The 24,137-nt window shown below is 42.2% G+C and overlaps 2 protein-coding genes across 4 annotated transcripts in view; both read left to right on the top strand.

Annotated features, from left to right (window-relative positions):
* Positions 1-24,137, top strand: part of LOC137642638 (organic cation transporter protein-like) — a 396,509-nt gene that overhangs the window by 248,581 nt on the left and 123,791 nt on the right. The gene's annotated exons all lie outside the window — the stretch shown is intronic.
* LOC137642325 (uncharacterized) lies at positions 21,337-22,551 on the top strand. The gene has a single exon (XM_068374822.1). It carries the CDS (start codon positions 21,337-21,339, stop codon positions 22,549-22,551), a length of 1,215 nt encoding a protein of 404 aa, XP_068230923.1.

The raw sequence follows: 24,137 nt of genomic DNA, 5'->3' as shown, positions 1-24,137 counted from the left end.
CCCAATCTTTCTCTAAAGTACAATTTAATCTCCTCCCCTAAGTCCTTCATTAATGTTTATACTGGTATAATAAAGAGATACTGTTTGTGGTTGATAAAGTAGGCAATAATTTTTATGTATTCTCCTCTGCAAATTGTATTGTAGAGATCACATGTATTTCTAATCATGTTGAAATAAATTTGAATGCTATTGAGATTTGAATCTTGTTTTGGATTACATTACTTAAGATTAACTCTTTCAGTTAGGGCTTCCAAGATTAACAGTCCTTTTTTTTAAGAGAAGGGAACAATTACGTGCCTCCAGGTTTGAGATATTGCTATATTGTGTCCTGTTTAGGATGTAAATAGGATTGACTACGTCTTTGTTTATGGTTACCAAAGCAAAAGGTGATGCTTTTAGGTCACTCGCTAGGGATACCCATGTTCCACCTGTAAGGCAGTAGCTATTATGTCATAGAATGGTTTCCTTCAAGAAATGCATTTCGTAATAGTAGTAGAGCATCAGGATTCCCCTTTTTTAGGTGTTCAGGAAGAGTTGTTAGCAGGACTCAGATGTTATTGTAGACATGACAAATTTTAACATGTTTAGGAAAGCCTTTGTCCCCGTCCATGGGTGATAGGTATTGTCTAAAAAGGTTACCAGGTTTTGCCAGCCTTCAATTCTCCAAAAAACATATAAGAGAAGAGATCTTGAACCCTTTTCCGGGTTTTCGGAGGCCAGTTCTACATGTCTTGAACCTCAACAAGTTTACAGTGCTTGCGAAGTTTTTGATGGAAATACCCCCTATAGCTGTAGCATTGATTAAAAAAAGGGGTTGGATAATTTTGATAACCTCTTACAGGTGTATTTTCACATTCCAATTCATCTCAATTTCAGGAAATACCTTTGTGAGTTAACGGTTTAAACGTTTACCAATTCAACGGCCAGTCTTTTAATTTCAGGAATGCCCCTCAAGTGTTCACCAGGATGATTGCCCTCTTTTCAAAATGGCTAAGGGTTCTTCTCTACCTAGTCGACTAGCTAAATTTGAACTATTTGTTAAGAAAGATGTTAGGAGTTATGTGACTTTTATTCAGCATGATTGATTGATTGATTTGCAAGTTCTCTGGCATCCTATTCAGCATGAAAGGTATGAATGGTTTGGAGTACCATAAATGTTCGTCAGGCTCAGGATGACCTAGAAAACCAATTCTTAAGTTTTGCAAGGTGTGGGTGTGATTAGGAGCCACGCCTAAATACAACTTTGCAGACTTCATTTCTGTGACAGTTGATAGACCTATATTTAATGAATTCAAAGCCCCATTTTAGGAACATTTTTATTGGGATGGTTATTTAAGAACTATGGATTAGTGTTAATTAAAATCTTATCAAACATAAAAGGTGCAGAATTGAAACTTACCTCATTACAAGGTACATCATCTCACTAGTAAAAATAAATTTAGAAGAAAAATTAAGGCCTTAAGAAAAGCACTAAGCTTAAATACTTCAAAAATTATGATATACAGAATAACATGCAAGGTACAGACTTCATATCATTACCATTTGAAAGAGGTGTATTCAATAAATGATAAAAATAACGTGTTTTTTTTAATTCAACTTCAGTATCTGTACACTTGCATGGGGAAAAATCATTAGCCACATATCCTAGATGTTTAGAGAACCAGTTAAAAGCCAATGTTTACTCATCGTCTAAAAATAGACAACTTTCTTCATCTGAGAATGGTCTCAAAGTTGTCCTCACAGCCGTCCTCATGAAGGTCACCTTCCTCAGGAATCAATGAATCAGGGAGCTCAAACTTTCAAACCAAATGACCTCGTAATGTCCATCCCTAAACTTCCATCTATCATCTGCAGAAAGGTGCTATATTACCTCTGGATCAGTAGCAGTGGCTCACAATTTTGCCACAAAGGAAACTCACTTGATGTGTAGGGAATATTCTTGTTCTCAGGGAGGAGGCATGCTACTATCAATCTCCTTAATTATTTTAAGTGCATTCTTGCATTTGGCCTTTAGTTCAAAGGCCCTCTGAAAAACCTTGTAGCTGTAATCATTTGAGGAGGAAGATGTAGAGATTTTCAAAACTTTTTTATGATTTCCTATAAGCTTTCTAGTAGCCATTAATGAAGAACCCGTCTGAGCAGAAGTGCTTTCAAGGTTTGGGAATAGGGTCTGACTTTTTCTTTTCGATGGAATGCAGAGCTGTAGTCATAGCTTGTGAATGCATGGAATTCTAGGAGTACTTTGCATTTTGGGCATCCAGGTGAGTTGGCAATGGAAGTGTTGCTGTTCTTCCATGAAGTCCCACCATTCATTAATATGCGAGTCTTCTTATCCAAATAGTGTTATAAGATAATTACTGGGATGTTGGTGTCTAATCCTCTGACTACAATGTTCTCAGCATATCCTTCTTCATCTATTAACTAGGTGTGGGCTGCTATCAGTACATCTACTTCCTCATGATTTGTTGCAAAATTTTCAACCACCACACTCACAACTTGGCCATCTGGCCATCACTGACATAAAAGGGGACGCATGAAGGAAAGGTATATGTGCCTCTTTTAAAGGAGATGGTCATAATGTGACAATTTCCAATGGGCTGCCAGGAATTTTGGGAACTCTTCTTTGAGTGACCTCGCCTTTATCAGGTGTTTGATGTCACTGAGACAACACTGTTCTGCTCCAGTGATGACTTATACCTGAGCCTCCTTTTCATCCAAACGTTTACAATTTATTTCCTCATTCTTGATTGACAGTGTGGGGTATGTATTAAAGACAATATTAGTCATTTATGTTGATTGCTTTGCTGCTAGCTGTAGAACACCTTATGTTGGTGGCAAATGTGGAGGAAAATTATAGAGGAGTAAATTCACATCAATGATACAAGCATCAATTACGCTGGATGAAGAATGGTTTTGAACTTTATTTTCAACAGGTCTGAGAAAGTACTCTTTTGTGTCTTTACCATCAATCCATCTCCACTGGACATGGAAAGAGACACTGGAGTGAGTGGAAAGGAAAAAACATATTCTAGGTCAAGATTTCCTCGGTAAGCCATTATGAAAAGTCGGCTCAGCAATTACTTGTTGGGAGTTAAGAAAATGGTTCTGACATCCTACATTTTCATTTTTAAATGTTGTAAGTGGTTCTTTTTTCTGGTACTCACAGATCTCTCATGGCCCTCAAGGTATGCAGCAACAAACGTCTGTTTTTTTTTTCCTTGGTCTTTTGATTCCATGAAGACAAACTATTGTACAGTATTTTCTAATGCACCTTTATCAGTACTGATATTGAAGGCCTTTGTTGATTCAGTGACCGAGCTTGTAAATGCATTGCACATATCTTAGATTTGTGTGACTACTCTCCTTACATCAATGTTGTCATGTCTCACTCTTGCAACCCTCAACTCAGCAGTTGGATCATCTATATTATAAATACTAGCCATATCTTGAACAGAGGTGACAGTGGCAGACCTTGCATATTTTGTCAGCATCCAGCACATTTGTGCACTAAAATTGTTGGCCGGTGATGCAATCCCTGTCTGTCGAGTGGCAGCATCAGCATTGATTATTTATTTGGGGGTGAGGTCTACTGGACTGTGACTGAAAGCTTTTATGGTGTTTAACAGTGAATGCTCCTTTTCAAGAATGGGCTATAAACCAGGATATGTTTGGTCAATATTCACTGATTCTTTGTTAACCACCTTGCATAGTTGATGTGATTTGTTGTGAAGAAAATTTCTATCAGCAGTGTCAAAGCATGAATGAAGTGGGCAACATTGTTGGTGCTAATGGCTTGCTCAAGGTTGTGAGATGTATTAGGTCCACATACATCATCCAATACTGTGCTGTTACATCATGTTCTCCAACTCCTGTAGCAACTGTGTATTCAACATATAGAGTGACACATTCTCTGGATAACTCTGATGTGTTCACCGTCTGCCGGGTTTCCTCATTTGGGTGTGACTGAAGTTCTAACAACATCAGTAGAAAATATCAAATAAAAGGGATGTGGAAGGAATAAGGATGTAAAAGATAATGAAAGGAATAAGGAAATTAAAACGATAGATGAAATTTGTTATGAAAAGAATAAAATAACATGAATGCAAAAATTAAAGGAAAAAAAGTGAGAGACTTAGGTTAAGTTGTCGAGTGTTGGGAAGACAATGAAAGTGTTGCTTTTGCACGATAAATTCCCCTATAAGAGTCTTACGTTAATATATAAATATTAATGCAGATAAGGTATAGTTGGAAATATCAAATAGAAAAAGGAAGAAGTTAAGGGAAAGAGAGAAGTATATGTAAAGTTGTAAACATTGTTAAAACTCACAAATTGTTCTATATTTATGCTTCTTAAACAGAAATATAGGTTATTTTATAAACTAAAAACTTCAATATCTTAGTAACAATTGTTTCTTTTTCGAAAAAATGAAATATCCTTCGGTAGAATACCTTAATAATAAGGGAGTTATTTGATCCGAAAATTGAGGTTACCGACGGAGGAACACGCAGGGTTAATCAGCTAATTTGGAAAGTATGAAGGTAAACAATGGAAATTATTATAATTTGTTATGTTTTTATTTACAAATACGACACTAAAATGTGAATATTACATGCTTTATTATTGGATACAGTCAAGTGAAACACCAATTTAATCAAAATCCGGTTTATTTCAAATATAGCTGTAATTTTTTATGTATATACATTATATATATATATATATATATATATATATATATATATATATATATATACATACATATATATATATATATATATATATATATATATACATACATATATATATATATATATATATATATATATATATATGTATATATATATACATACATATATATATATATATATATATATATATATATATAATATATATATATATATATATATATATATATATGTATATATACATATATATATATATATATATATATGTATATATATACATATATATATATATATATATATATATATATATATATATATATATGTATATATATATACATATATATAGTATATATATGTGTGTATATATATATATATATATATATATATATATATATGTATATATATACATATACATATATATATATATATATGTATATATATACATATACATATATATATATATATATATATATATATATATATATATATATATACGTGTACAGTATGTATATATATTATGGTCCCGTGTCTGGCCACCAAAATATATTATATTTATTACGGCTGGCAAGTTACACAGCTTCCCGAGTTCCAAACTCACCTATTGTTTTTACATAAATCTGTTACACTTGAAAATAAAATTAATATCCAAGCTCTGAGTAAATTATATAACTCCCAGATAGCAATACTTAAAAACACTGAATATCCAAAGGTCTCTTACGTACACTCAAAACAAACTGGGTAATTATTATTAAGTACTATTCGAAACAACCTCTTATTTCGATTCTTAAACAGGAATACGAGAGTTCTGTTACAAACACTGGTGATCAAAATAATACTCTTTACAAAAATAGATATATTCTATAAAAAATTACAACGCTTTAAAAGAATTTGCATAAAGAATAAATCACTCAAAATATTAAATCTGAACAAAACCTTAGACTAAGACAAGCAAATAATACTTATGCAAATTATATGATCACTTGACTCGAAATATTAAATCTGAGCAAAACCTTAGTCTAAGACAATAAAATGTTACACTGAAAATTATATGATCACTTGACTCGAAATATTAAATTTACACAAAACCTTAGACCAAGACAAGAAAATATTACACTCTGGAAATTATATGATCACTTGACTCAAAGTATTAAATCTGCACAAAACCTTAGACTGAGACAAGAGAATATTACTCTGAAAATTATAGAATCACTTGTTTCACTGGAAATTTAATTTTACCCAAATATTTAATCTTGATAATTAATAAATATAGTTAACCTTTAACACTCTAATGATTAAACTTATAGAAATTACATAAAGTAACTGATAAACTTACGATTTTCTAGCTCACCCGAAGTTTTAACCATATAGCAATACAAGTATACTTCACGTTTTTGAGTTTCTAGCTCACCCGAAGTTTTAACCATATAGCAATACAAGTATACTTCACGTTTTCACATAAGTATCATAGTGCCAGTTACAAAATTTACACAATACCAGCTTTCACCACAACACAATAAATTTAAAATCACTTTCGAAGTTGTATTAACGTTTTAACACACTACACACGATATACGATGGGCACAAACTTAATAACTTTGGAGAGGACACACACTAGAGGTACTTGGGAGAGGATGAACTTCTGCTATTTCACAGGGCAGGCTGGTTCTCCTCTGCCCTATGTATCCATAAGGGCACATATATATTGACTTAGTTACAGTACAGTATTCTAGATTCTTCTAGGTCAGGAGGTCTGGAAGCTTGGGGGCTTGTGTCTAACGGCGTAAGTTTGCCAACGATCTCTATCAGATGCCTACGAACGCACCAGCAAGACAACTCTCTCTCAGCTAGATCCACCCACCTAATGTTCATACCTCGTATGGTTCTTACTGCATACTTAATCAAGATTGCATAAGAATTCACAACAAAATACGTGAAATAAAAAGCTAATTCCTAAAGATAATGTAGATTTACATACACTGACTTGAATGAAGAGTACAATTAAATGAAGGACTAATGTCTTACCTATTTTACATACAATTACTTAAACCTACAAGAGAGGAACTCGCCTTACGTGCTGGCTATATACCTCTTAAATACACAAATGAAATACATGAATAAAACATTAACTCTACACTAGACCAGCTTCGTAAGATAGTTCCCCCCAAACAAGATTATTTATTCCGGGCCTGTATCCATCGATTCAGCCTGAGATAAATAATCTTTAACCAAGTTATCTTTACCTGATATATGCTTTACATTAATACAATGCGTTTGCAAACTTAATGATCACCTAGTTATTATTATTATTATTATTATTATTATTATTATTATTATTATTATTAAATACTAAGCTTCAACCCTAGTTGGAAAAGCAGGATGCTATAAGCTCAGGGGCCCCAACAAGGAAAATAGCCCAGTGAGGAAAGGAAACAAGGAAAATTAACGGATTTTGAGTTAAGCGAAAAATCTATTTTTGGGTGAGATAGCCATGGCGTCCTGATGGAAGGTTCCTTTTTGGTAGCTTCCTTGGGTATATCACTACTAAATATTCCCAGAGAATTTAACCACAGGTTATCACAGAATTCTAACTTCTGGAGCGAGTATCCTAAAGGTTTCCCTTTAAGACATCGTATATCAACAGGGGACGCATGTATTAACGCGCCACATAGCTATCTACACCCCAAACAGAGTTAACACTTCGGTGTGTAGGGGCGGAGAATAGCTGGGGAGCCGTTCCACAGCTAATCTCGTTCGTGGCTACTTTTGGTACTCGAGACGTAAACAAACGGGCGCCATTGCTAAATGACGTCACGTCCATCCTCATCCTGAAGCCAGTTGCTTGCCGATCGCCATGATACAGCAGAGCAGGGTGGGACCTGAAAAAACTGGACGAAGTAGCAGAGAGGGTCCATCAGGACGCCATGGCTATCTCACCCAAAAATAGATTTTTCGCTTCGCTCAAAATCCGTTTTTTGGGCTCAAGCCATGGCGTCCTGATGGAAGAATACCAGAGAATCAATGTATCGTGGTAGATTTTCCCCTATTTGAGTAAGTGCCGAGGGCTTTGAACAGGGTAGCATAGTAATCTTAATAGAAGAACCGCAGGGAAGAGACATTCCTGCCCCCCTGGCAGTGAAGTTCCCACGGGCCATGCCGAGATCAAAGTGGTTATCGAAGGGCTACTCACCTTGCTAGAAGAACCTGAAGAACTTGGAGACAAGACTGAATCGTTGGCATTCATATAGGAACATTCTCAAGGGCAGACAAGTGGTGGTTAGGCACTGTATGTTAATGGAGAATTGTCTGGTCTCTAAGGTATGAAGAAAGTAAGTATTCGTGTAGGAATATTACATTGCACAGGTGAATATATAATAAGGGTTGAAACCTTAGTATCTTCATCAACCATAAGAGGAAGGGGATAATAAAACTATGACAGATGTGTATTTCATAGTATAAGTAGGAGCGGATTGAGACGCACAAGTAATAAAATAAAAATTTTATTTCACAATTGCAGAGAATATTAATGAATTGCAATATATGTAAAGTTAATTTACAACAAATTATAATGTACATAGTAATGAAAGACTTGCTCTTGAATCTGAAAGAGAATTTCAAATTTATTAGTAGGCACTCGTTATATGAAAAGCACTAAGTGTTTTCGACATCACTACGTATCACTCGAGGGTCAACATAGGCACCCGAAGAGTTAGAGTCCCAAGTAACTCACTGTTCTATGCAGAGTTAGGTGCAGGTTTCATAACACTACCTGCGGCTACCACAAAATGTTTGACTTCGTGCACTTGTTTCGCATAATGTTTGAAGAAAACACGCGAGGAATTCCAGCCTGTGAAACTCTTAAGGCTTTCGAAATCCATACTCTGAAAGAAATTCAGAGACGATGCAACTTTTCTAGGATCGTGACCGGCGGGTGTACTGTCAGGATCCGCTCTGCGAATGAAGTAGGTGATTTTCGCTCTTAGTTGTTTCAGTGACAGGTCGCTGCCCGATGTTTCTCCTTAGAAGAGTTGGCCTCCACCAAAGTCCGAAGTTCTGCGAAGATAGACCTTGAGGCTCTCTACTGGGCATAGAGAGGCATCTTCTTTCAGGGGGCATATTCTCCAAGGGCCCCATCTTTTGGTGGGTAATTCGTTTTTGGCGAGAAACGTCGGATCCGGGAAGAGGGTAAGGTCTCCTGAGTCAGTAAACAGGATATGACCCTCTTCTCTTGATAATGCCACTATTTCGCTGACTCGGGCTCCTGAAGCAAGACCAAAAAGAAACATAACTTTCTGAGTCAGATCCTTGAGAGGGCATGAATCATTATCCAAGTTGGAGGCGAAATGGAGCACCTTGTCCAAAGACCAGGAGATCGGTTTCGGTGGGGGTGCTGGGCGTAGACGAGCGCATGCTTTCGGCAGTTTATTGAAGATGTCGCTGGACAGATCAATCTGGAAGGCATACAACAGTGGTCTAGTCAAGGCCAATTTGCAAGTAGAAATCGTGTTGGCTGCCAAGCCCTGTCCATGAAGGTGAATAAAGAAGGACATGCAAAAATCAATGGTTATTTCCGTAGGATTTTTTGCCTTGACGAATGAGACCCATTTTCTCCAAGATGATTCGTATTGCCGTCTTGTGGATTCGGTCTTGTATTCCTCGAGGAAGTCTAGACTTTTCTTCGAGATCCCAAACCTTTTCTTCGCGCGGCTAGGGAGAGAAAATCATGAGATGAAGGTCCTTGATTTTCGATGATGAAGCGAAGACAGTCGACTTCTGTACTTGCTGGGAGAGAACTGGGCCCGGGAGAGGGATCAGCGTGGGCTGCAGCTCCAGGACCAGGGGGTACCAATTGCTCCGGGGCCACTTGGGAGCCACTATGGCTGCTGTCCCTTTGAAGGTTCTCAGCTTGGAGAGGACTTTCAGCTGAAGGTTGGTGGGAGGGAACAGGTAGATCTTGGACCATCTGTTCCAGTCCAGTGACATGGCGTCCACTGCCTCTGCCTTGGGGTCCTCGTACGGGGCCACATATCGAGGAAGTTGATTGTTGTCGCTCGTTGCGAAGAGATCGATCTGAAGTTCTGGGACTTGGTGAGAGATGAAGGAGAATGATCTTGCGTCTAGAGACCATTCCGACTCTATCGGGCTTGTCCGGGATAGAGCGTCCACCGTCACATTGCGGAATCCTTGTAGGTGAACTGCAGACAGGTGCCACTTCTTCCTCTCTGCCAGACGGAAGATTGTCAGAAGCACCTGATTTATCTGGGGCGATCTTGAGCCTTGGCGATTGAGACATCGAACCACCACCGAGTTGTCTACGGTTAGACGAATATGGATCGAGGGAGGCGGGGAAAGTTTCTTCAGTGTTAGAAGGACCGCCATGGCCTCCAAGATGTTGATGTGAAATGTCTTGAATAGGGGAGACCATGTGCCTTGAGCCTGTTTTTGTTGGGAGTGACCTCCCCAACCCTCCAGCGAAGCGTCCGTGTGGATGTTGAGTGATGGAGGTGGGTGTTGAAGAGGGATGGACCTTTTCAGGGCCGTCGCTTCCGACCACGGCTTGAGGAGAAGCCGAAGTCTGTTTGGGAGCCGTCTCTTGAGGTCTCTTCGAGCGATGGATGCAGAACGTCTCCAGACTCCCGCGGCATCCTTTAGCTGTGCACGAAGCACTGGGTTTGTCACTGAGGCGAACTGTAGAGAGCCTAGAACTCGTTCCTGCTGGCGTCTTGAGATCCGTTTGGATTTCAGCAGTCGCTTGACAGACCCTGCTATTTCCTTCCTTTTCTTCTGGGGGATGGAAAGGCGGTGTGACTGAAGGTTCCACTGGATTCCTAACCATTGGAACTTCTGAGCTGGAGAGAGGCGAGATTTCTTCGCGTTTATCTTGAATCCCAGGTGTTCTAGGAACTGGGTGACTTTGCTGCAGGATTTTAAACAATCCTCGGGCGATGGAGCCCAGACTAGCCAGTCGTCGAGGTAGGCCATCACCTGGACGTCTCGGAGGCGGAGCTGTTGTACTATGGCGTCCGCCAGCTTTGTGAAGATCCGAGGGGCCACGTTGAGGCCGAAGGGCATGGCCCTGAAGGCGTAGCTTTTCCTTTGGAGTCGAAATCCTAGGTAGGAGGAAGCGTGATGGTTCATTGGAACGTGCCAGTAGGCATCCGCCAGGTCTATGGAGACCGTGTAAGAACCTCGAGGCAGAAGGGTCCTTATCTGTTGAAGAGTCAGCATCTTGAACTTGTTGAGGGGAGATAAGTCTAGAATGACTCTGATCTTGTCGGAGTCTTTCTTGGGGACGCAAAACAGTCTCCCTTGGAACCTGGTTGACTTTACCCTCCTTATCACCTTCTTGTTCAAGAGATCGAGGACATATTCTTCCAGAAGGGGGGTTGATTGTTGGAAGAATTGCTGGAAGGTTGGGGGTGGTTGAGTCAACTCCAGCCTAGACCCTTCTTGACGATGCTGTGTGCCCAGGGATCGAAGGTCCAACGATCCTGGAATTGGCGAAGTCTTCCTCCCGCCGGAAGCACTTCATTGCTTCTGGTGTCCCGAGGGCTTACTGCCTCGGCCGCTAGCTCCCCTTCCTCCTCTGCCTCTGGAGGGACGGCGAGATGCGTCTCTGCCTGCACCTCTGCTTGAGCCTCTACCTTTGGGACGAAAGGTAGTCGTCTGTTGCTCAAAAGCAGGGGTGAAAACCGGTGACTGGGACAAAACCGGTTGGGTGACCAGCTGAAAGGTCTGTTGTGGCTGAGCAGCCACTTGGGGAGTAGCGGGTCCCGGAAACTGCCGTCTCTGGTGACGTTGCTGGGGTTTTGGCTTGGAGGATTTCATCTTAGGTTGAGGGCCATCGTCCTGAGAGGATTTCCTCTTTTTCGACATGCCCCATTTGTTGAGAAGGTTCCTATTCTCAGTGGCGGCCTTGTCGGTGATCTCTCTCACAAGATCGGAGGGAAAGAGGTGCTTACCCCAGATGTTGGAGGAAATCAGCCTCCGGGGTTCGTGTCTCACTGTGGCACCTGAGAACACGAATTCACGACAGGCTCTCCGAGCCTTCATGAAATTGTACAGGTCCTTTACCAGAGTCGCCATGTGCGATTTGGCGAGTACCATGTAGTGGTCGGGGACTCTGGTGTCACCAGCCATGACGTCAAGCTGTACTTGGAGGGACATGGATGCTGCGAGCCTTTCCTTCGTGTCTTGTTCCCGACGAAGGAGATGGTCATTAAGTTTCGGGAGGTCTTCATTAAACTGACGTCCAGCCACGTCAGGATCTAGTTTTCCCACCACGAAGGTATGCTGGATATCCTTCCAGTGTCGAACGTCGGGGGGAGTCACCAGGGAGAAGGGTCTGCACTCCTCCAGTGCAGGACAGGGCTTCCCTTCTTCCACTGCCTTGTGACACGCAGCGAAGGCCTTTTCCGTAAAGGGAAGGACTGCATCGTCGGGTGCGACGTAGGTAGGGTGCTTCTTGCTCAGTGCCGGGAGCATTGAGCAGGTAAAGCCCCTACTTTTAACAGCTTTGGCCAGCATAGCCTGGGCCTTCGGGAGATCGAAAACTATCACCTCCTTAGGTTCGGTCTCCTCTTTAGAGGCAGGTTCGGATCGAAGCCGGACGTAACAGTCCGGGTAAGCCTCAAAGCTCGGGAAGAACTCCACTTCTTCCAGGGCAATCGAGCCGATCTTCTCGCTGATGAAGATCCTGCCCGTTGCGATGATCATATGCTCAGCATACCTCCAGGGGTTGGCGTGCGAGCATATCGGGAGGTCCTTAACCGAAATCTTCTTCGGCTCTTTGGAACCTCCCATGGACCTGATGTACTCGTGTGTCACTTGAAGCTTCTTCTCCATAAGGGCTTCTATCATACGGAACATCTCCTGGGCGGATGGGATGGGGTCCGAGGTAGCGGAGGTAGACGGGAGAGACACTTCCGTCGGTGTAGGAGTAGGGGCGGGGGTGGAAGGCGGAGTGACCTCCTGCTCCGACTCGGTGTATTCCACCTGGTCCTCTTCATCGTCCGCGTCTTGGGCCATGAGGGTCCTCTCCGTGTTCTCCGAAATATCCGACATGCGTTCCTCGTTGTCGGCATCCAGGTGACACTCGTGCATGGACTGGGCCATGACAACATCGGGTTCCACCGTTATCTGGACGGTGGGGATCTGATCCTTGGGGACCACAGAATCTGGGGATGCCTTTGGGAACAATAAGGCCCTCATGTCTTCAGTGGCAAGGTACGGTCCAGTGGCGTTCTTCTGGAAGCCACGCACCCATTTGCGTAGCTTCTCTCGAGAAGCGTCCCTAACCTCCGCTGAGGGAGGATTGTTGAACGCGTCGACCAGGCGATCCTGGCATACCGTACAGTTCTGCGGGTCCCAGAACTTCAGATCCCCTTTCTTGTTGGCACAAGGGGCGTGGGTCCTACACGCCGTGTGTCCATAAAAGTGCGGGCGCTTCACTGCACAGAAGCTGTGGTCGCACTTCAGTTGCTCCTCCTGTAAGAGAAGAGAACATGAGTATGGGGGAATCATAAGGATGACTCTTAAACTAAAGTTAAATATTAATTGATTAATTTTAACTTAACATTAAGTGTGATGAACAGAGAATGGGCGGAAAGAAGGAGATAGATACATACTCCGTGTAACCCGCCCGGCTGGTTACCGTGACCTTCATCCATAGACAATCTGTTGTGACCGAAGGCACAGGATAGAATTCAACATGGAATGCCCGTAGGGCAGTGGGAATTCTATTGGAAATTGTCAAGGATATAAGGCTAGGACTGAGGCCACTCAGACTCTAGAATTGGGAACTAGAAGATCCCATAGGGTAACGGTTTCCGGCAACCAGCCGTGCTAAGATACACACAGCATGCTGGAAATCTGTGATATGCAAGAAGACAGCATGGTTACTAATAGAACGGTAAGATAATACCAATCCATTTACGTAATCAAGTCATCTGGTTGCGATGTAGGGCTATCAACATCAGATGATAGCTAGTAGAAGGGGGTGCAAGTCGTCTTGACGCCTCCGGAAGGCTCCGGCAGACCGCCGGCACGCCGGATGCCGCTCCAGCAGAGTTTCTGGCATTAAGGAAGACAATATAGAAGTCAAGAGTAATACCAGGGTGGCGGCCGCCGGCACAGTGGCGGCACGCCGGCAGGGAGCGGCGGCTCCGGCAGCCGGAGGTAGCCGGCTTGGTGACAGGGACAAGGATGGTTATAGCAGAACCGGAGTGCCGGCAGTGGATGCCGGAACTCCGTGGGCCGGCCGGTGGACGGACGACTGAGGCTATGAGGAAAGAGGGAAGGCCATCGGCTAGGCACCGGCGGCAGGCGGCAATCCCCCGGCACACGGGGGACTGGCGGCGCAGAGGGCAAGGGGTAAGTCACCAAGGTAGGAGGTGGGTATCACCGACAGTAGAGGCGGCAAGGGACCGGCACCAGGATAGTGAAAGAGACAGAAGGGGGGGATGTAGGGGTCCGGCCACGAACCCCAAGACATCCCACCTGAGTGGGTGTACCCATGATAGAGGCTAGCCCTATCACCCAGAAGCAGGGGCCGCAGAGGACCGGGAGCTAAGGGAGCCCAAGGGAGGGCAGGGAACACCCAAGAGGGGGGAGAACCCCTGTAGACAGAACGCATCCAGTGGCTAACCCCATAGGACACTATGAAGGGTATAAGTACCAGAGCGGACTGCACACAGGAGCTCAAGGTAGCCCTATCACTCCACCGTAAGGAGGAGTTGTAGGACAGGGGACAGATGGGTATAGACTAACCTAAGTATAGGCTAGGCCATACAAGAGATAGGTGGGGAGGGGAGAAGAGAAGGGTCTTCTGTGGAGGAGGTTCTGTACCAGAGTGGCCACCAAGGAAGGGAGGACACTCCCTAGCCTAAGGTAAGGCAGCCTGTCTGAAAACGGTGCATGGGTATCGTTTCAGCAAGGTACAGAACTAACCCCTCCAAAACCTAACCTAGAGCAGGGATGTTACACCCTGAACTAGGAAGGATGGAAGACGTATCGCTATTGCAGGAAAGGTCGGAGACCTAGCCCCAGCAATAGAGGAAGGACTAGCCGTTCCTCATTCTCGGACGCAACCCTAAGGGGGGATCATTCCCTTAGGGAGGACAGAGAAGCGATATAATACTCTGATATGAGCTTAATCCCCTTACGTGGTAGGGGATTAAGGAAGCATATAGGGGTCCTACTTGTAGGTTAGTTTAGAAAGACACACTATCTAACCTGTCCCTTATATGGTCCCTGAAGGCGAAAACACTTGCATCACAGTCAATAGTATTGTAAAATAATGCCACTATCTTCATAAATAAACCTAGGATCACTGATAAATATCATGCATGAACACTGATATAGGCGCTCTGGCCTAGGGGCTATACTAGCCAACTGGTATGGGGTCAGTTGATGACCGATAATAAAGCGTCAAAACACGATATAAAAGTTCCTAGCTATGAAGACTAATTAACTAATAGTATCGATTAGTTAATGAGGCCGGAAAACGCTGTTGAGGCTATCTAAATAAGGCATGCAAAACAACAGCGACGCCATAAAATGGCCGGTCCGGTCGAGGCACAGCTCTGCCACAAAACATCAAATATCTCGAAAAGTAAAAGTTACTTTACGGTCAGAGCTTATTTAAACAATACTGGAACCTTGTACTCAACTTTCCAGAAGAAGGCGAGGCCGAAGGTAGCGACATAGCGAAGATACAAGCTGATGAAAATACACAATAGTGGAGCAGCCAAAGTGTGATTTTGACTAGAATCATTCATTTGGTGATACAAGCATGAAATTTGGTGTGAATGTGCTATATAGGTCATGTTTTAAGAAAAAAGTGCTAGCCATCAAGAATTCCAAGATGGCGGCCATTATTTCCAAGATGGCCGCCAGTTAATGGAAAAACAATGTTAAACCATAAAAGTGCTCAATGTTTCACATCTTGGTGCAAAATTATTGATATATTTGCCTTCTTTGGTGCATCTCTGGTGAATAAGGTAGATTTCCTGCACAAATAAATACTATTTATACCCTTACAGCATCAAGAAGCATTAATAAACAGTCATAAATACCATTGCTTTCTGCCTATAAGTCCTCAGTTGATAAATAGAGTAGAATATTAATAAATGTTAGTAAAAATGATAAATTAATAAAGTATAATAATAATAAATAGTAGATAAATAATTCATTGTTGCCCCTTAAAAGGACTGCTAATGCCGGGGTGGTAAAAAGGATGAGCTCTTTTTATCTAAAAAATACCCCAACGGCTTGCGAACCACAAAGCCTCTGGCAGTCAAGTCTCACCCTAGCCTTCTCGTGGCAGGGGTGATATCGCAGATAGTGGTGGTGCGTAAGGCGGGTGATGGCACCTAAAAACCATTTAGCTCTGGGTAGATGAAGCTCAAAAGCCGAGCAAAGGCAATTCATCAAAGAGAAGGATAACTCCGAAAATAAACCTAGCCTAGAAAATTAATTGGTTCAAGCCAAGTAAAAGAGTGTATGTCGCACACTACCAGGGCACACTGGTGACAGACACTGCTGTGCAACTCAGCATGGGGTTCAATATTAGCTAAACCTCGGGTTTAGTATCCAAAATGCTATCTAATAAAGCCCCAGAGACATTAGATAGCCGCACCTGAATTGACAGGTTGTGCCAGCGCGGGAGAGCCGAGCCAAGGATAGCAGGGGAATTCAGTGTTATCCGGATGGTGTACAGATCGGACGGGACTAATGATATTGGATGAACGATCGGGTTAGGTGTAGGGCAATAGCATGAACCTAACTGTATCCCATACAGCAAAGTGGTGAAAAGGTGGTAAAAGGATAAACCCTCGGCCTATAGCAAATTTGAAGATTATATGATGGATGCAGGATCCAGGCGGAAGACTGACTGGAGTAAATGTTGCCTTTGTCAGGAAGACAAAAGCAATGAAACGCTTATTTCACCACTTAGTACATTCCAAAGGAAACAAGATTGTGCTGGATACAGTAACATTGCACAAAATGTACCAGTTTCATGCCATAAACGATATGCCAATGGTGTTTAGTCCAGCAAGACTGGACGAAGGTGATGGCATAGAAGCCATGCTGATACAAAATAAAGCAATGTATCACAATAGCTGTAGACTGTTATTCAATAACACTAAACTAGAAAGAGCACAGAAGAGGAGGAAGATTACCCCAAGCACATCAGGTGGTGCAGGTGAGTACTGTGGCAAGAGACAGAGGACCTCAGACCCTTCTAAAGTACAATGTTTCTTATGTGAAGAAGATGACCAAATATCAAATTTAAGACGAGCGATGACGATGCAGCTAAATGAAAGACTGAACCAATGTGCCAAGACACTAAACCATGGAAAGCTCCTTGCAAAGTTAAGTGCCGGTGACGTCGTTGCTCAAGAGATGATGTATCACCTACGATGCTTGGTGGAGTTATACAATATGGAGAGAGCATATCTCAATGCAATGAAGCAAAAGGAGGAAGGCAACAGACGAGGAAACGAATCATATCCTGTAGCATTCTCAGAACTTGTCATCTACATCATGGATAGCAAATGACCAATACAGAAGCAACACCAGTTGTATTTAGGCTGGCTGATCTAGCTGCACTATACAAGAGCCGATTAGAGCAACTAGGAGTGGACTCACCAGACGTCAACTCGACCAAGTTAAAGGAACAACCACTCAGAAGAATTCCTGATCTTGAAGCTCACAAGAAAGGGCGTGATGTCCTTTTAGCATTCAAAGAAGACGTAAGCACAGTTCTCTCAGATGCTAGCAAATATAGTGAAGCTATTCACCTTGCTAAAGCAGCGAATATCATCCGTCAAGAAATGCTTGATCACAAGACTAAATTCAGCACAGAGTTCACTGACCAGTCTATGGAAGAAGCTGTTCCTAAATCTCTACTACAGTTTGTGTGTAGCATTGAACATGGTGTAGACATCAGATCACATCTGACACATGGAGTGGTAAAATCAGATTTAGCTATTGCACAACTCCTGCAATACAACTGCTACTCGAAGTATAGGGAGGGATCAAAAGCACGTAGACATTCAAAAGACCGAGAAACACCATTTTCTGTATATATCGGGATGAAAGTGTTTGCTAAGACAAGGAAAAGGGAGCTGATTGACAAGCTTCACGAAAATGGAATCAGCATATCCTATGACAGAGTGTTGGAAATATCAGGTCAATTAGGGGAAACTGTTGTAAATCAATACGTGGAAGATGTTGTGTGTCCACCAGTTTTGAGAAAAGGACTGTTTACTATATCTGCTGTTGACAACATAGACCATAATCCAAGCTCCACTACGGCATGTACATCATTCCATGGTACAAGTATTTCAATGTTCCAGCACCCAAGTGCATATAGAGGAGGTGAAGTTCGAAGTTCACTCAATATATCAGAGAATCGGGTGAAAAGGGTTCCAGAGCTTCCTGAGTCCTACACCAACATCCCACCTGCCTTCTTCCCAAAGAACAATCCAGAGCCAAGCAATGTTGAGGATGTATCACTGCCAGATCCAAGTCGTTTCCATTGTGAACTCAAGCTCGAATATGAATGGTTAGAAAAAGTGCATAATACTACTGACATAGATTATTCTTCCAATGTATCATGGACAGCTCATCATGCAAGCCAGCAAAGGACAAATGATTCTGAGACCAGCATCAGTTCTCTGCTACCACTCATCCGAGATCAAGCTCACAGTGTTGCCCTTGCCAGAATTCCTAGGAAAAAAACTGATGAACAATGAATGGACTTTTGGCCAGAGTAGGTTGAGTATTATTTGAAATATGGACTCTTAGACATTGGCATATGTAGCAAATGACGTCATTTGGCGGCCATCTTGTAAAATGGCTGCCATATTGGACACTCAGAATGATTAGTGGTGTTCCCACATCAAACCCAGACAAAGTGAACTCATCAAGTATCTGAGTAAGAACTTTAATGGCACGTAGTACTGCAATATTCTGTCTTAAAAAGGACCATATGGCGGCCATCTTGGAAAATGGCCGCCATATTGGAATTTCAAGTGGCTAGCACTTTTTTTTCAAAATCTAATGCAAAATAAATAATTATGCCAAATTTCATGCTTGTATCATCAAATGAACGATTGTTTCACTTATCTGCCCCACTACAAGGGAAAATCCGTCTTAGCAAGGCAAGCTACTAGAAGAAGGATGAGGATGGACGTGACGTCATTTAGCAATGGCGCCCGTTTGTTTACGTCTCGAGTACCAAAAGTAGCCACGAACGAGATTAGCTGTGGAACGGCTCCCCAGCTATTCTCCGCCCCTACACACCGAAGTGTTAACTCTGTTTGGGGTGTAGATAGCTATGTGGCGCGTTAATACATGCGTCCCCTGTTGATATACGATGTCTTAAAGGGAAACCTTTAGGATACTCGCTCCAGAAGTTAGAATTCTGTGATAACCTGTGGTTAAATTCTCTGGGAATATTTAGTAGTGATATACCCAAGGAAGCTACCAAAAAGGAACCTTCCATCAGGACGCCATGGCTTGAGCCCAAAAAAAATATTTTAAGAATAGTAACAACATTAAAATAAATATTTCCTATATAAAGTATAAAAACTGATATAAAACAAGAGGAAGAGAAACTAGATAGAACAGTGTGCCCGAGTGTATCCTCAAGCAAGAGAACTCTAACCCAAGACAGTGGAAGACCATGGTACAGAGGCTATGGCACTACTCAAGACTAGAGAACAATGGTTTGATTTTGGAGTATCCTTCTCTTAGAAGAGCTGCTGACCATAGCTAAAGAGTCTCTTCTACCCTTACCAAGAGGAAAGTAGCGACTGAACAATTACATTGCAGTAGTTAACCTTTGATTATTATTTTTCATCTTATTAACAAAAGTTAGAGGATTGTAATCCGAGTACATGATGATCTCTTCGTTCTGTGACCAATTCTTGTAGACCACAAACTAGTTTTATCTCTGCCACCAGCGCCAGCAGTTCCTTTTTAACTGTCGAGTAAATTCATTTTTACTTCTTCAGCTTTGACGACATAAAACAAACAGGGCGAAAAATGCCTTCCTTGCCTTCTTGCAATAATGCAGCTCCAACCCCATTATCTGATGCATCGACTTGGATAAGGTATTTCATGTTGAAATCCTCTTGCAAAGTTGATATGGCCCTCCTTAGGTTTTTCCTTTTTCTTGGGGTTCGATAATGTAGGTCAGGTCACTGATTTTCTACAAAATCTTGAATGATTCTTGGAACTTGTTGGCGAGTGGGAATCTTCTTATCGATGAGTAGTCCTACCGTAAACTGTCTGAACGTACTTTTCATGCCAAACCTTTTCTTTGTTCGTCCTCTTCTTGTCTGCATGCCTTCTAGGGAATATTTCCGTATCTCGCCGATCCTTTTCCTCAAATCCTTGACATTTTCTCCATCCGTTTTTGCTCGATCCTTCCATTTTTCTAACATTTTAATCAGTCCTTGTACTTCTCGTCCAAAAACCATTTCATTCAGGCTACATCCCATGCTTTCTTGATAAACATTACGTACCTCAAATAACATCAACGGTAGTTCGATGTCCTCTTCATTCCCGGTTTCATTGCAGTACTTTAACATACTCTTCAGAGTTAGATGAAACCTCTCTAATGCATCTTGGGTTTCCAGATGATAAGCAGTTGATAGTTGTTATTTCACATCCATTAGTTTCATTATGACCTGAAACAGTTTTGACCTGAAAGTTGTTCATGGTCAATTTGAACAATTTCTGGAATATCAAACTTAGTAAAAAAAAGTCTTGTAAGTCCTCGGCGATTATTTTGGCGGGGTGTCTGCCGTTTTTGGGGACAGGGATATCTTTCTTATTACTAGCCAAATCGTATTTCATTATGGGGATGATGTTCTTTACAATTATCTAACATACCATAATATGATGTTATTTTATCGTTTTGAATAATAGCACAATTTACCTTTACCACGGCAATATTTTCTAAGTTCAGCATGGTCCGAACGCAAGTCACGGGTAGCTCCTGCTTAGTTTCCAACTTTCCCGATGGATAGAGCCCGTGTCATCCCAGTCTAAGAAACGTTCGGTTTTACAATTTAATACTGTCCCGTCAATCTACATATTTACCCCTTCGTTAAGTATGTAGTTTTTAAGGACACGTCATGTATAGTGACATTTGATACTGCTAGGATATTTATCATGAAATGTTATGTTAGAAAAAGGCCGTTACAATGCGTCGTACACTGAAGCCACGGCCAACTTACTCGGTCGTAAAACTTCCCGCAATCATTGTTTCCTGCCTGATTATAATAACACCCGTTTGGCGGCGCTCGATTCGCATATCAGCTGGTCGCGCAAGCATGAACAGTTTTCGATGTTCGTACGTATGTTTTCGCCAATTCCAACAATTTTCATTTTAATCTCTTGTTAAGATTGTTATTTCGTTCGAAAACGTCCCAAAATTATGCCGAATACTATTTTGTTTTATATACAAACAAAGGTTAGGTTATCCAACATCTAGTTAAGATATTTCGTTAGATAAAGCCAGTGTCAAACAAAGCAACCGAACTAACCCTTTCGTGGGCCGCGTGATTTCAAATTTTTAATCCCCCCCCACGTGACCCGAGATTGACCTGGAGTCGACCCTTTCCAACTCTAACCGCCGTGATGGATAGACGTGTTCCGTATAGTTTCTCTTTGAGTGATGTTGTTGAGTTTATCTCCCATATTGATCAGATTGATGCAATTAAGACTCTCAGGTATACACTTCTACGTGATTTCTCTCGTGTTACCCCCGAATTCTTTCACTATTTATTTCGAGAAGGCCTCTTAGGGGATTTTAGAGGTCCATGTAAAAAGTGTAAAAAAGGTGATGTGGCCCTCATGCGTGATGGCTGCAATGTGCGCAATGGGCAATCCAATTATTTCTGGAGGTGTAGGAACCGCAAGTGTCGCCGAAAGTTCACAATGCGGCATAAATCATTCTTTGAGCGCTCACACCTCGAAGAACGTGAGGTCATTCTCCTCACGTGTTGTTGGGTTCATCGTTGGCCTCAATACTGTGTTGAAGTGAAGCACGAACAGCTTGGTTCTCACACTCTCGTTGACTGGTACAACTTTTGCCGAGAAGTGTGTGAACAAGTGTTGATTTTGGACAATAAGAAAATTGGTGGACCAGGGCACATTGTGGAAGTGGACGAGAGCAAGTTCGGCAAGAGGAAGTATAACATCGGGCATAAAGTCGAAGGAACCTGGGTCTTTGGGGGCATTGACCGGGAAACACGCGAGACCTTTTTCAGAGTGGTTGAGAAACGTAACACGGAAACGTTGATCTCGGCGCTCAAAGAGCACGCTCTTCCCGGGACCACTATCATTTCCGATTGCTGGAAAGGATATGGCAAAGTCAAAGACCATGATTTTAAACATTTTACTGTAAACCACAGTGTTAACTTCGTTGATCCTAATGACCCGACCGTACATACGAACACTATAGAATCGCAATGGCGGGTTCTCAAAAGGAGCTTGCTACCAAGATTCGGTACCCAGAAAACGTTGTACGAAAGCTATTTCGCGGAGTACTGTATCAGGAAGCAATGTATAGAGAAGTCCGTATGTCCGTTCAGGGCATTTTTACAGCTCATCAAGCACGTGTACTCGCTCAAAGCCAGTCCTCTCTTCTTGCCGATTCCTGAATCTCCTCCCTTTAACGCTACTAACGTTCGGCCAAGTAACGTTCGTCCATCCAGCAGCCGTTCTTCAGCTAACGACGCCCGACCTTCCACTAGTCGCAAAAGTTCAAGTCCTCCTCCTAATCCTCCACCCCAGAAGAGGTTGAAGGACCAAGAACCGGAGGATTTTGGTTTTAGCGACATCGAATATTAAGGTAAGCCTGAGTAACTTTTAATATGATCATGTGGATAAGATATAAATTTGAGTGCTGCCCAAAGCTTTTTTTGTGTAGGAGAGACTTACGAAGGGGGTCCGGGGGCTTTCCCCCGGGTAGGGGTAGTGACCTGGGAACTACTAGGTTTGGTTAGGTTTGGTTTGTGGGGTTTGTATGTTAGCAACAGTGTTTGGGGGGTCGCAGGGGGGCGTCAGCCCCCCCGGTAAGTTCACGATGAAGGTAAGGACATGGCTTGTAGGTCAGGTTAGGAGGGGAATTTTGGGTTAGTTGTCCATTTTTCTCGCACATTTCCGACATTCATGACCAGAGTGGTCCTAGTATGTAGATTGTTGGGACAAGCATTTACAAAACTAGTGAATTTAATATTTCATTCCGTGATCATTCCCGCGAAAAAGAGCAGATTTTCCTACTTAGTTTCAAACTTTCCTGATAGATAGAGCCCTTGTCATCCCAGTCTAAGAAATGTTCGGTTTTACAATTTAATACTGTCCCTGCAATCTACATATTTACACCTTCGTTAAGTTTGTACTTTTTAAGGACACGTCATGTAATCATTCCCGTAAAAAAAGAGTCGATTTCGGACTTTTTTTTACTCGATTTCAAGAAACGTTCGGTTTTACAATTTAATACTGTCCCGTCAATCTACATATTTACCCCTTCGTTAAGTTTGTAGTTTTTAAGGACACGTCGTGTAATCATTCCCGTAAAAAAGAGCCGATTTCGGACTTTTTTTTACTCGATTTCCGGCCGGTCAAAGGGTGTCCCCAAAAACGACAGAGGGTCCCCTGTCCTCGGCGATTATTTTGGCACTAATGTTCCTGACAGGTATGTCTTCTGGGTATCTCGTCACTGTACACATCAAGGTTAACATATATTCGTGACCTTTTTTCATCCTTGGTAAGGGTCCCACAATGTCGATCATTACCTTTCTGAAGGGTTCTCCTCGCACTTCAGTTGTGTGAAAGGGAGCTTTCTTGATTTACTCGTTTGGCATTCCAGCCATCTGACAAATGTGACATGGATGGGAAAACTGGCTCACGTCCTTATGCATGCCAGGCCAGAAAAAGTGTTTCATAATCTTCTCCGTCGTCTTCCTTATCCCCATATGTCCAGTCTTGTGAGCTACGGCGATCACCTGTCTTCTCAATGGTGCGGGAATCAATATCTGATGGTATATCCCCCATTCCACATTCCCAGGAATATCAGCGGGTCTATGCTTCCTCATAAGCAACCCATCCTGAAGATAATAGCAAGTTGCAATCCTATCAGCCTTTTCCTACTCACTTGTCCTACATCTAACACTGAGTTTTCTATTTCTTCCAGGTCAATTTCTTCTTTGCCTTCTTGTCCACTCGTCTGTTGTTCCTCTTCTCTCTGGCTTACTCGGGAGTTTTCCGCTTGCGTACCGTCAAGGGAATCCTCTTCTTTAGAAAACAAATCCTCCAAGTTCATTAATCCTTCAGTTTCTCTTTCTTCTTCAGCAGCCACTTTCTTTGTCATACTCCTAGTCTTCACACAACTGGAAAACAGATATATGTAGTAATGGTTTCTCCATCACAATGGG

This window comes from Palaemon carinicauda, chromosome 6 (assembly GCF_036898095.1).
Source record: "Palaemon carinicauda isolate YSFRI2023 chromosome 6, ASM3689809v2, whole genome shotgun sequence".
NCBI lineage: Eukaryota > Metazoa > Arthropoda > Malacostraca > Decapoda > Palaemonidae > Palaemon > Palaemon carinicauda.
This window is presented reverse-complemented; position numbering and strand designations above follow the sequence as displayed.